General features: G+C 49.7%; 1 protein-coding gene across 2 annotated transcripts; it reads right to left on the bottom strand.

Annotated features, from left to right (window-relative positions):
- Nucleotides 1–677: 677 nt before the first annotated feature.
- On the bottom strand, nucleotides 678–7,909 carry CCK (cholecystokinin). Of its 2 annotated transcripts, none has more exons than XM_055135643.1 (3): nucleotides 7,752–7,909; nucleotides 6,193–6,414; nucleotides 678–1,070 (listed from the first exon to the last, which is right to left on the bottom strand). In XM_055135643.1, the coding sequence occupies exons 2-3, from the start codon at nucleotides 6,410–6,412 to the stop codon at nucleotides 943–945; spliced, it is 348 nt and encodes a 115-aa protein (XP_054991618.1). In that variant the 5' UTR covers nucleotides 6,413–6,414; nucleotides 7,752–7,909; the 3' UTR covers nucleotides 678–942. The 2 variants fall into 2 exon arrangements, with proteins under 2 accessions (XP_054991618.1, XP_054991619.1); XM_055135644.1 differs by lacking the exon at nucleotides 7,752–7,909 and adding an exon at nucleotides 6,619–7,063.
- Between the last annotated feature and the right edge of the window lie 5,921 nt (nucleotides 7,910–13,830).

A 13,830-nucleotide genomic window follows, 5' to 3' on the forward strand; every position in this document is an offset into this window, starting at 1 on the left:
CGCTGGGGGAGGTGCAGCTGGACAGGCTCCCCCTCTGATTCACAGGCACTCTGGGGATTAAAATCTGGGGTGAGGGACGCCACTCACCAGGAGCCCTCAGGTCTGGGAGTCTCACTGGGGACCTGCAGCCAGCCGTCTGCACCTGTAGAGCCTGTTTCCTGCTCTGCCAAAGAGCTCAGGAGCCGCCATGCCACGGGGCACAGAGTGAGGAGATCAAATGGTATAAAGATCAAGGGCAGGGTGGGGGGATCAGAAGGGCCCAAGCCCGGGGCCGCCTCATCATGGGTTCAAGGATCATGAGAATCCTGGCGCAGAGTGGGGTTGAGGGCTTGGCAGGGTTTGACCCCCAGCTGCCTAGCCTGGGTCTCACGCAGAGGGAGGAGCCCTCCTTTCCACACGCAATTTTCTTTCCAGGGGCCTGGCAGGGGCCTGGGGATCAGGACTGGTGCCAGGAGCTGGGTGGAGAAGCCACGCACGGACCGCCTCCACTGCAGTCTCAAAGAATCAGCATATGACGATGAGTCTATCACCATTTCTCAAGCCTTTCTGGTCACAATCTGCGGCAGGGACTCCCGGGGACACACACCCACCATCAGGCCTCAGTGGCCAGCGAGGAAATGAACAGAGGCTCAGCTCTGAGGGCCCCCTGGAGCAGACAGACACGAGGAACAAAGAGGCAGAAGGAAATCACTTTAATAGCATGGCAACAGCACGGTATGGGAAGTCACAGATGAGGGGGTAGTGCTTTTCTCGGTACAATTCTGCGGTAGAGCATAGTGGCCCTGGAGCTTTTTTCACATTGAGAACTTAATAAATAGATACTTAAGACATCAAACTTCCCAGAAAATGAGTGACGACGAGGGTGATTGTTTTCTGACTCTGTCTTGGTGTTAGGAGGTTGCTCCCTGGGGTGCTAACCAAGTCGGGGGTCCCCTAAGAGGGTTATTCATACTCCTCGGCGCTGCGGCGGCCAAAGTCCATCCAGCCCATGTAGTCCCGGTCACTTATCCTGTGGCTGGGGTGCAGGTTCTGCAGGTTCTTAATGACGGGGGGCATTCGGCCAGAAGGCGCTGCACAGGGACAGGGAGGAAGGAAAGAGGGGCATTAAATTCAAGAACAGTCTTTGTTCAACTTGAGCAGAGCACCGGGAAAAATCTAGGCAAAAGGTGTCACGCACTTCCCGGAAGCTATTGGAGAGCAAGCCAGTGTGGAATTGCCCAGGCCAGAGACAGGGAGAGGTCACGGGTGTAACTGGTGAGAGGGCGACACTCACGCTCGGGTGTACCTGTGGCCAGTGACTCTCTCACCCTTCCCCCCCACCACCAACCTCTGTGTCCAAGACGCCCAGGGTGTCACATTTACTGGGCTGGGGTCCTGGTTGGGGCTCATCACAGAAGCTGTGGTGCTCACTTGGCTGAGGTAGATACACAGAACACACACACACACCTTCACGGAACCAGGGGTCATGCTAGAGCCTGTGGGGCAATGCCAGGGATCAGACTAGGACCTCCCATCTGCCAGGCTGCTACACTCTCCTCAGGCCCCAGTCAAGTGAGGATTTAGACCCTCTGGCTTGCCCCTTTCCCTTCCTGCCCAGGTTTTCCCACCCCAAGAAATATTCCTCTTCAAGGCCAAGGAAAACAGGGGCCAGGAGGACTGGTCAAATGGTTGGAATCAACCACAAGTGTGTGTGGGGGTGGAGGGTAGGTAAGACCGAGAAGGAACTGGTATAACAATCGTAGTTAGAAATGATTACACGGAATAAGAAATGGGTATTGAAAGTAGGTCAAGGAATATACATCATAACCTTTCAGTATCTGCATTGCAAACTACAATGCCCAAAAGAAGAGAGGAGAGAGGAGAGAGGAGAGAGAGAGAGGGAGAGGGAGAAAGAGAGCAAGCAGGAGAGACAGAGGGAGAGGGAGAGAGAGAGAGTGGAAAAGAGAGAGGGGGAGAGAGTAGGAAAGAGAGAGGGGGAGAGAGAGAGAGAGAAAGAGGAGAGATAGCAGAGAGAGAGAGAGAGAGAGAGAGAGAGTACATACCATAGAGGCAGGCTGGAGTTGGGGGTTGATGGGTGGGAAACTAGGGACATCTGTCCTGGGAAATGTATAGTGGTGGAGGGATGGGTATTGGAACACTGTATGACTGAAACCCAATCACGAACAGTTTTATAATGGATCATCTCATGGTGATTCAATTAAAAAATATTTTTGAATGAAATATTCCTCTTTATGAAGCTGAGCCCCAGCAGAAGCCAGAAAAGGACCTCTCTGGTTCTCACCCATTCTAAATCTCACTCCTGAGCTTTCCTGAGCATATTTGACTCTATTTGATTCTTGGTAAAGTACTAAAACAACAATATCCCAATGCTGTCAAGGTTAAAAAGCACTAAAATCAACTTTACTAGATACCTTACTAGCTATTGTTTTAAAATAATTACTTTGAAAATAATTCTTTCTTGAAAATTATATCAGGGAAAGGCACATCATCAAATTAAAATGTTAACAACACTCAACAGTGAGCAGGTAGAGGCAATAAAGAAAGGATTTAAAATCAGCCATTGATTTTTCATTTTTTGGTCCCTTGTTTGGAGAACACACCTAGCAGTGCTCAGGAGCTATATCTGGTGCTCAGGGATGCTTATGGGGGTGCCACAGGGGTGTGGGGGGAACCCTGTGGTGTCAGGGTTCGCACTTGGGCCCTTCTGCATGCAAAACATGTGTTCTGGCTCTTTGAGTCATAGTTTTGGTCCAAATGCAGTCATTTTAGCCAAAAGGTAATAACCCAAGCTGAAAGGCCATTCCCTAGAATTGCCGGTTTGTGTATGTAGCTCACCTTGAATGACTCGGTTTCTGAGGAGGCCTGTGACACGGTCCTAGCCCCACAGGTCATACATGGGGCTTCTGGAAAATGAAATCACTACAACCTATTCTCTTGGGCAAACAAAGAAGCAGGAAATGTCCCTCAAGAACCTCGATGGGCAAGAGGAGGGAAGCATCACTCACAAGAGCCACTGTACGGCGGCCACTGTCCATCCCTCTCCTGGTGAACATTCAGCCTCTCTGCAGGAGGCTGCCCTGGCCCGACGGGTGCTGCCCTCAAGAAAGCCAAGTAGACTACAGCTTATTTGCTGACTAGTGGCACCCCAGAAGCACTTGCTCTGCCTTACAGCACGATCAGATGAGACCAGTGAAATGACACAAGAGAAATGATAGGCACAGCCCTGCTCTTTCTCCCTCTCCCGCACCCCTGGCAGTCCCTTGCCAGCCTTGGAAATGAGTCCCGGGGGCGCAGGCCAGCAGAAACCACCAACCCGCGCAGATGGGAAGCTGTGCCTGCGACTCAACTCTTCAGCATGGTTCAGGGGAAACGCCAGCCCTTGCCTTCAGCAAAACATGCAAACCCAGTTCTCCGCACAGTCACACTCTTGAGGAGAGACCTTCCTGTCTCCTGCTACTGAAGGCCACATGCAGGCTGCCGCTGACGGAAGGGGCAGGTTTGCTGTGAGCCAAGAGCTGGGTCTGCAGTGGGTGGGGTGGCGGTGTGCCCTGGTGAGCCCAGGGGACTTCTTCTCCAATCACACCCAGCTCTGCTCTCAGGGGGCACATTGAGCAGGGGCCTGGCTCACTGCCCCAGGGCTGCCCACTGACTGATGGATGGATCGAATGGAATGGAAGGGCCTGGCTCCCCTCCTTGAAACATGAAACTTGGGCTAGGAAGCAGAATGGCTCCCACCCGCCCTGGGGAGGCAGGACTTAAAAAAATAGACGCTCGGTGATGCTGGTGCTAACTGCGACCCGGGCGGTACCTCATTTTGGTGGCTCACTCTTCCTCTGACTTGCACACTGACATTGAGACTTCTAGAAACTTACTGTGCAGGCCCCAAAAGATGATGCAGAGGTGGAGCTGAGATGCTGCTGGGCCCAGGGCTGGATGCAGCCTCCCCCCTGCACCGAGCAGAAAAGCTTCTTCTCAGATCACTGAAAGCTGGGCAGACAATTCTTAGTGGCCCACTCTTAAGCCCTGCCCAAGGAGTGTATTATTTTGTTTAGAACATTTAAGCATAACATATACCAGAGTTGTGTATATAAGATATTCAGATATGTAAAATATATAAATATTATTAACATAGTAAATACATTTGACATATAGTGTCTATATTATATGTGTTATATATATTAAAATATGTTTCTATTTTAAATATGTGTAAAATTCTCAAAGCAACTGTGGGTCACGCTTCTGTGTGAGTGTTCGCTGGTGGGTATTTGTCACATAGAAGAAAGATGGATTTCTAACAAGCACCGACCCAGGAACTGGTCATCTAAGGTCCGAAGACTGCTCTGCCTACGTGGTTAGGTAAGCACCTAAAAAGCTGAAGGCGAAGTGGGTGAGGGGGCACTGAGATGAGGTCCTAGGAAGAAATTTCTGGCTATAATTTGTGGTATAAAGTATTAAGAAAGTGCACGTATCCTGGGAAAGTCGTTTGGTAGAAGATTTCATTCTCAGAACTCTTTCTGGGACTATCTTTCTGAAGATTTCAGGTTCTGGGTCCATGGTAAGCTGAGATATTTCAGAGTGATCTGGCTGAAACTCACAGATATTTCCAAGACAATAGATTTCATCAGCAGGAACCCAAATATGATTCCAGACTTTCCCTGTCCTTTGACCAGTATTCCCACCTCTTCCTATTGAATTAGCAGAGAAGTAAAACAGAAGCTGGTCATTATGACCGCTTTTTTCAGATAGGAAAAAAAGAAACAAGCAAACAAACAACTGGAATAAACCAATCTTTCAGCTTTTTGCTGTGAAAAATTCCTGCTCATATAGAGCTCCCTGCCTTAAATTTCTATATGATATAGACAGAAAGTCAGTGTTCGGGAGCTGGTAGAGCCCATGAGTAGGGGGCGAGAGGGCCAGAAGCAAGTAGCCCCTCTCTCAGCTGTGTTCACGCAGTTCAGCACTATGGCTGTGGTACCACCTGAGTGTCAATGTGGATAAAGATGAGAGAAGGTCGATTCCTGATTCCTGGGTACCTTAGAGATGGGTCAGCCTCCCTGTGGATCAGGCAGAGCTTTCAGAGCTGTCTACCCTGATATACACCCCCCCTTTTTAAAGAGACCCCATTCTTGGCAGAGCTCAAGATGTGAGCTGGCAGGTCCCCGGCCAGTGAAACTTGGGGAGCAGCAGCCATACACAGCATCCAGCCTGATGGTGGTGGGAACCATTAGTTAGTGATGCTCAGGGACCAATAGGACCACACCTGGCAATGGTGGGGATTAAACTTGGGGGCTTGTACATGCAGGGATATGCCCTACCTCTTGAGCTCTCTCCCCAGCCCTCTTCCTTCATCATGAAAGATGAATTAGGAAAGATTGTTTGTCACTCAGCTTGGGAGCTGCGGAAACACCTGTTCCTGGAGAAAGACTTAAGACGCTGAGAAAACCGACTTGTTCTGCTCCTGCCGCTGCTGGAACCAGCTCTCCAAATGGGTCAGTTTGAAATCAACTCCAAGGAATACTCATAAGTACTGCTGGTCATCACCCTCCCCCCATCTCCGCTTCCATTCTTCGGTAAAAACCAACACATTACTATTTCTTTCTAAAATCTCTCAGCATTAATCAATTGCTGCCTGCCAGGAGGGGTTCTAAGTGGCCGTGTCTGGGTGACTCTTGATCCCTTGGCTCTCACGGAAATGAGTATGAGGGTGGGGGGGACAGGGAGAATGGGGTTGGTCACACCCTGTGGTGCTCAGCGCTTGCTCCTGGCTACCTGCTCAGAGATCACTCCTGGGACTTGAGGCTCTCGCTTTAAGCTCTTGTGCTCTCTCCAATCCCTGTAACAATCTTTTAATGACTTCAATTGATGGTTTTGAAATTCAACAGTATCACCGTGCCAAAACTTAGCTTCAAGGAAAGCTCTAAACAAAGAACCTTTCCTTCACAGTGAGACTAGATCCTCCACACTCACTCCCAGAGAAAGTCAGAAAACTCTCCCGTGCTGCAAAACTCATGAAAGGTGGAAAGAAAACCTAACATCCCCCACCCCACCCACCCTTTTAGGTTATTTATTGCGTCTCCAGCGTGTCCTGGAGAGAGAGGGTGTACTGCCCACCACATTCCGCCAGACACTGGAGCAGCGGGGAGGACTGGGGACCCTGGGAAGGGACAGAGGGGGAGCCGAGGAAGCGGGTACCTTTCCGGACATGCTGCACGTATCTGGCCAGCAGCGCGCCCAGGTGCGCCCGGGGATCGCCATCCACCCTCTGCACCGCTCTCTGCTCCCTGCGGGGTGCCGTCTCCTCCTCCGGCTGCAGCGCTCCGGGATCCACCGGGTCCTCCGCGGGCACGGGCTGCGCCAGGACCCCCGCCGCCAGGACGGCCATCAGCACGCACAGGCACACGCAGCTGTTCATGACTGCGGAGAGCAAAAGGGAGGGCGCGGGTTACACGGCGAGGCGTCCGCGGACGCTCGCGAAGGGTGGCAGCAGCGGGTTCCAAGGCGGTTCAGCACCGCCGGCGCTCCAGACCCGCCGGGCTTGCAGCAGGCTCCACGCTGGCAGAGAGCAGCCAGCGCCTGTGCCGCCCCGCGCGCCCCTTTTGTCTTCAGGGTGCAACGTACCCGGGTCCTGGGGGCAGGACACCCAGTCTTCTGCCTGTTTAGCAGAAGGAATATTTTCTGTTATCCTTTATTCTGAGGGGATGTGCGCAGAGCGTCTGTGTCCTAACTGGAAAAGCAAGAGTAAAGATAACATAACACATATTCTAAAAAGAAGACTCCGTGGAAGAAAGAAAAACCTTTGAGAAAAAAGCATTTTTCCACTCAGATAAGCTTTCAATAGGGGAAAAAAATGGCAAAGCAAAGAAGGAGCGGCTTAAAGTGTGAGAGCAGTAAATAAAAGCTTAACGTGTGAGAGTAGTAAATTTCTTGCAGAATGAGAATGGGTAATAAACCATGGTGCAAAACACACGCGTAGTTTTTAAAACAATCAAATGGGTTCATAGATGTCAGTGGTTGATGAAGAAAGGAGAAGGAAGAAAAGAAGAAGGAGGAGGTGAAGAAAAGGACGAAGAAGATGAAGACAAAGATCAAGAAGAGAGGAAGAGGATGAAAAGAGGAAGGAGAAGAAGAAGAAGAAGAAGAAGAAGAAGAAGAAGAAGAAGAAGAAGAAGAAGAAGAAGAAGAAGAAGAAGAAGGAAGAAGAAGAAGAAGAAGAAGAAGAAGAAGAAGAAGAAGAAGAAGAAGAAGAAGAAGAAGAAGAAGAAGAAGAAGAAGAAGAGCAGCTTGTGTGTAAGTTTAAGGTGTACAACTTTGATATATTTATATCTTGTAATATGCAGGGGGATGTAGCCATACATATCACGTTGCATAATTATGGTACAAGATTATTGGCTATATTCATTCCACTGTGCATTATATCTGAAAGCAGTTAAAACGCCAGGGCATTTCTATCCCCGAAGCTTTATTACATTCTTCCTCCATATATACAAAATAAAAGCTTTGGTATTAGACTTGAAAAGACTGCGAAGTCCTGCGAATGGCTATGTACCCGCTATCAAAGCCCCTTTTGCAGGCGATTCTAACCCGGGTCTGACCTACTATCGCGCAGGACAGAACAAAGCGCGCGGGAAGAGGCACGGCAGCGCACCGCGCTCTGCTCCTCTAAGGCAGGTCCTGGAGCGGTCCTAGCGGTCACCCGAAGACGCACCTTCTCCCCGGAACCCCCCGGGCGTCGGCGAGCGCGGGGAACCTACCTGAGGAGCGGGCCGCGGCTGGCTCGGGCTCTCGGCTGAGTCGAGTTCCAGGCGGACGCGCGGCTGCCTCTTAAATAGCCCCGCCCGGCGCGCCCCGCCGGCCCCTGTTGGCCCCGCGCTGACGCAGGCGGGCGCGCACGTGCTCACGCGCGGCCTCGGGGGCGACCCGCGAGGGAAGATGCCCGGGAGGGGTGTGTGGGGGTGGGGAGGGAGCGCAGGCGGAGCCGAGGCCAAGGTCCAGGACGGAGCTCGGTGAGGGGCACCCCCCTGTGCGGGAGAGCACCTGCCCCATCTCTGCCTAGTTTAGCGGCTTCTCTGCCTGGGAAACTTTGCGCTCTGGATGCTCCTCCTGCTGGGGCAGCTGCACCCCTCTGTCCAGTTTGCTTTGAGGGGCGCGGGGCTGGGGGTATGTGGGCACGCGACCAGGCTGGGCGTCAGTGGTTGTAATTCAGGCATGGATTGGGGGCAGTTGGGGCTTGGGATGGGGATGGGTCCCTCTAGCTGAGCACCCCAGCCAGCTCTGGGCCTTTCCTGCAGTGAGGGGCTCCCGCTGGGAAAGGTGGCAGGAAGCTCTTCTTTTACGTCCGCAGGACAAGCCCCCTCGCCAACATTGTAAGGTTGCCCGGACCAGAGACAGCCCCTGGCTGTCGCGTTTGTTAGCTGTGGCAGGCTTTGGGAGGGAGCTTTCGGGCTGAGCTGCGGCCTGCCTGCCGGACAGGGGAGCCAGAGGGAGTCCCTAAGAGCTCCCCAGAAGCCCCTCAGTTCCAGGCAGGCAGAGCAACTCCCACTCCCACCTTCTCTGCGTTCCTGAGACCTCAGTCAGACCCGGCAGAGCCCTGTGTCTCAGACCTTGTCACTGTTCCTACCAGAGGGGGCAAGAGAGACCTTGCAGGGCCCACCACACTCTCCCCTGCCCTTGTCCCACCCGACTGCAAATCCCAGCCCCCAGTGCATGAGGGGGTGCTGGGGACAGGGGGAGGTCTGCAACATCTCTGCCTGATGCGTTGGGTTGGAGACCACAATCTGGTGCTGGAGATCGCCAAGTCCCTGCAAACGTTTCCCCAACCCCATTTTACCCAGGACCATGCCTCCTGGAGGTGCCACAGAAGCTTCCCACTGTGGTGCCCAGACCTCCCACACCGGGTGCCCTGGGGCTGGCATCCATCTCCTGCCCAGGGGGTGAACGCAGATTTAACCCCACCCCTTTCCTTCATGATGAAAGACTTGGAATATCTACTGGGAGATGAGGTGATGGAGTGATGAGGCCCCCGGCATAGTGGGTCTTTGGGGTCGCTGTTGGGGGAGGAATAGAGAGATAGGGAGGGAAGAGCCTCTGCTGTCCTGCCCTTTTCTAAACCAGGGATGCTCTCATATTTCTGCAACCCAGAGGCAACGTTCTGGAAAAGGAACAAGGCTTTTTGTGACTTTCCACTGGACCGTTCAGGTTTGCATAGTTCAAGTGGGAAAACTATTTTTCTGGGTGGCCAGGGCCAAGACATGTCTGGGGGAAAGAAAAAAAAGAAAGAAAACATGTTGGAGGGATAGTACAGCTGGTGAGGGGCAGCCTTTATTAGCCTCTGTGTTCCAGAATCCTAGCAGTGATGAGACAGAATGATCTGCCAGGTTAGGAGATGAGAATGGGTGGCTGGGGGCTCCCTGAGCCACCGTGCAGGCAAGCAGGTAGATAGAAAAGGGATTCAATAAGGAGTGTCAGGGACACTCCAGGAGACTGAGCACCTGCATCCTGACCTCCAGACCCCAGAGGTGTGCACTGGGATCGGGGCACTCATTGGGTGGGAGTCAAAATTTCCTTGAGGGGCAGGTAGCATGAGTGTGGGGGCAGAGCTCTCAGAAGTGTCAGCAACGGGGACTGGAGAGATAGCACAGCGGGTAGGGCGTTTGCCTTGCACGCGGCCGGCCGACCCGGGTTCAAATCCCAGCATCCCATATGGTCCCCTGAGCACGGCCAGGGGTAATTCCTGAGTGCAGAGCCAGGAGTAACCCCTGTGCATCGCCGGGTGTGACCCAAAAAAAGCAAAAAAAAAAAAAAAAAGAAGTGTCAGCAACGAAGAATACATAGAGAATAAGGAGCTGGTCCAGCAACTGAGAATTGGCCAAGAACCACAAAGAAATTGTGAGCAGGATTTTGTCATAGAGCCTCTGAAAAACAAATCAAAACAAATTCTTGGCAATGAGTTTTCCTTCATAATAATTTTGACCTATGTCCTAAAGCAAGATGATGCACAATTTCCTGGAAGGCACGGCCATATTTGTATTAAGGAAAATTCATCCAACCACCGCAATTGTTGACTTACTGCATCCAGAGGTAGGTCTCTTGGTGCACTACAGCTGGTGGTGGGTTGGACAGTCTAGAGCAACCAGACAGCCTTGCTACCATTAGCACCTCAAACTCCCAAATGGTTGTTCTGCCTCAAAGCCCAGTCTCAGCTGAACTTCTTCCTAAAAAGCACAAGGATCTTTGACCTTAGAGGACAGCCCTTAACTGAGAGTAAAGGAGACTTTAGTGTCCATTGTATGGACTGATCTAGAAGCTTCTCAGAGGTACTTGGCAGCAGTGACCAAGACGACATCTCTTTTGATGAGTTGCCTTCATCCCTTCCTGATTTATCCTTCTCAAAGCCTTACTTCTGCTCTCTGTGATCATCTCCCAAATTAACCATGTATGCCAAGACTTTCTTTAATTTCAGGAGAATTCACCAAAAGATTCCAGCTCACCATCAGGCACTATCAGGATACAACCGGAAGCAAACAAGGCAAAATCTCTGCCGCTTCCATTCTAGTGGGATAAGTGGATGGCTGATAAGAAAAGTGTTCCTAGCACATGTGACTGGTTGGGGACAAGGGTGGAGGTGAGAAAAGCAGAGGTGGGCAGAAGATTGAAGAGAACTGGGCAGACCTGCATAAAAGTATGTAAATCCCTGGAGAAAATAGGAAATGATATATAATCTCTGTGTGTGTACTCACACACACATTAAGAGGGGAAACCCATAAGCTTTTATGCATGTGTGTATGTGTGTGTATTTTGGAACCATTTATATTGAGGTACAGGGATTTACAACATTTTTCATGCATGCATCATTCTGAATACCACACCCATCTTCAAACATCACACCCCTCACCAGAGAAGCTGCTTCCCTCCACCAATGTCCAAAAGACCCTTCCCAGCTACCCTTTCCCACAGAAAATCAATTCATCTGCCCAAACAGAAGATTAAGGCCACAGATCATTTGGAGTCCAGCACAAACCAAAGATGGAAGGTGCACCAAATTGACATAGGACTCTAAAGAAATCCAGAAAGACTACTTTAGGCAGTCTACAGAAAATTCATCTGCCCAGGCAATACCAAAGCAATTATGTTCTTGAGTCATTCATAACTTACTCCAACCCTTTGCACTTAGCATAAACATAAGACACCCAGACCTTTTGACAAGCTTTTATTGTTACAGTTATTAACATTTGCATAGCAAGGACTAGGTAGGCAGAAATGATCAGAGAGGCAATGATCAGGTTAAGATTCAGACACTTTTACATTCTTTCACTTCATGTCTTCAAGTTTCCTTTATTTTAATTTTTTACCTATAATTTGAGAGTATTCTAGAACAGTGGTGTTCAACTGCTGGTCCATGGACCCCTGCCAGTTTGAAAAAAAAAGGTTTTGCTGCTAAGCGTGTGGGATGTCTAGATTATAGCCTCACTCACACATTGAAGACATGGTTTTGCCTCTAAGTACAAAGATATGGGAAGTTGTAATGGAATGTTTACCCTTTATGGAGATTGTTTTGGCATTTCACCAAGAATGTAATGAAAATTAAATTTCACCTAAATCTATCCTCTCGACTCAGCAAAGAGATAAGAAAAGAAAGGCGTCTTCTCTGCTCTACCACCACTCTTCCCTGCCACCTGCGTCATGGAGAGGTCCCCAGCTATGACTCAGTTTACGTCAAGATGTGGAAGTCCCCAAATTTCAGGTAGAACCAATCCTTGTAAATCATATCACTATGAGTCATTTGAGCAAGAGTCTTAGTGAGAAGAAAGTTATGACTAGTTATGACTGCTTTACAGTTTTAGAATATAATTTTATTTTGGCTTTTTGGGTCATACCCGGTGATGCACAGGGGCTACTCCTGGCTTTGCACTCAGGAATTACTCCTGGTGGTGCTCAGGGGATGCTTGGAATCGAACCTGGGTTGGCTACGTGCAAGGCAAATGCCCTACCCGCTGTACTATCATGCCAACCCATAGAATATAAAAATTTTGAGGGCCAGAGTTAGTATAGTGGGTAGGGTATGGTTTTTGCCTTGCATATGGCTGACATGGGCTTGGTTCCCAGCATCCCATGTGGTTCCCAAGCCTACCAGGAGTAATTCCTGAGTGCAGAGCTGGAAGTAACCCCTGAGCACTGCTGGGTCTGACCTCCAATTTTTTTTTTAATTTTTTATTAGTGAATTACCGTGAGGTATGGTTACAAACTTATGAACTTTCATGTTTGCATTTCAGTCATACAGTGATAATTTATATGCCTCCACCAGTGCTCATTCTCCTCCACCAATGGTTTTTAAAAGAATTTTTTAAAAGAATATAAATTCTTTTATAGATGTCTTCCCCAGGGCTTCTCAGAGGGGGTGGGCTTCAGTTTCCCTCCCTACCCTGAGCAGAGCTCCCAAGACCGAAGATCTCCGGAGCCTAGCCACAACCATGCTCAAGGCCCCTCTCCACATGTTCAGATGAGCCTCACGCATGAAGGAACCGTCGGAGGAACCCAGGTATGTGGGACCCATGACTGAGACCTCCAAGCCTGCTTGGATTGGGACTGGGCCTCTTCCGCCCAGATTCCCCATTTTCCAGTAGCTAGGCAGTCCCACCCAGGGACTGCCCCCGGTGCCCTGTAATCCCACCAATGGCCAACATCCAGAGACTATAAAGCCAAACTCCCGGAAGACATCTTATAGCCTACTTCTCCCTCTGGGAGAACCTGGCAAGCTATTGAGAGTTTCCTGCCCACATGGGAGAGCCTTGAAAACTCCCCATGGTGTATTCATATGCCAAAACCAATAACAATGATGGGTATCATTCCTCTGACCCGGAAAGCCTCCATTGTGGCACCATTGGGAAGGATGAGTAAAGAGAGGCTTCTAAAATCTCAGGGCTAGGACAAATGGAAACGTCACTGAAACCACTCGAGAAATTTTACAATCAATGAGATGATGATGATGATGATAAAAATTTTTACCCAATCATGATGAAAACAATTTAATGAGGTGTCTTTCAGAGTTGGGGATGGATCCCCAAAGAACTTTCTCTGAAAAAGATAATAGTAGATTTGCTGTAAAACATTTTAATCACGACAGGTAGCTCGAAGACATGCATTCACTTTATATTTGTAGGGCACTTCAATTTATGGCATTTCGAGGAACACAGTGGTCTTCTAATTTATTATTCATAGCATTTAAACATGTTACAAGTATCCCCGTTTAAAGGAGGTCAAGAGACTATTTGTTGTCATCGAAAATGTGTTGGTTTGAAGACTTCCTTTTGGGTGTTAGTGTTTTTCTCTTGACCATTTATTAGAAATGTCATTCTTTGTCCTGGAAATGTTCAGAGGCCCACAGAGCAAGCATTATCTGCCATGTCAGGAAAACATTTTGCTGAAAAGAAGGAAGCAGCATGGCCATTGTAAAATATTTTCCCCCTAATGATGAGTTCCTTTGGCATATGTGGTCTTAGTTGGGTCCTAACAAAAGCAGGGCTGAAAAAAACATCAGGGGGCAGGTTGTTGACTTGGTGTGATCTCAAGGAAGCAGGAGAGAGGGGCAGGGAAGAGGAAACAGTCTTGTGTGTGTGTTCCTGTGAAAGAGAGGGTCTCGGTCTCTACCATCAATTTAGTTCCACTGGACCTCTAAGACCCCTTGGAATTGGTTCTACCACAATCTTTCCAAGGCTGGGAGGAGAATCTGAAGCATTCCCCCATTCCCACCCAGTCCTATGACCTAGGGGTGATGTTCCCTTTTTGCTTCCCAATAGTCCTCTTTTCTCCTGTGGTGCCATAGAAAACTCCAGG

Source organism: Sorex araneus, chromosome 4 (assembly GCF_027595985.1).
Source record: "Sorex araneus isolate mSorAra2 chromosome 4, mSorAra2.pri, whole genome shotgun sequence".
Taxonomy (NCBI): Eukaryota; Metazoa; Chordata; class Mammalia; order Eulipotyphla; family Soricidae; genus Sorex; species Sorex araneus.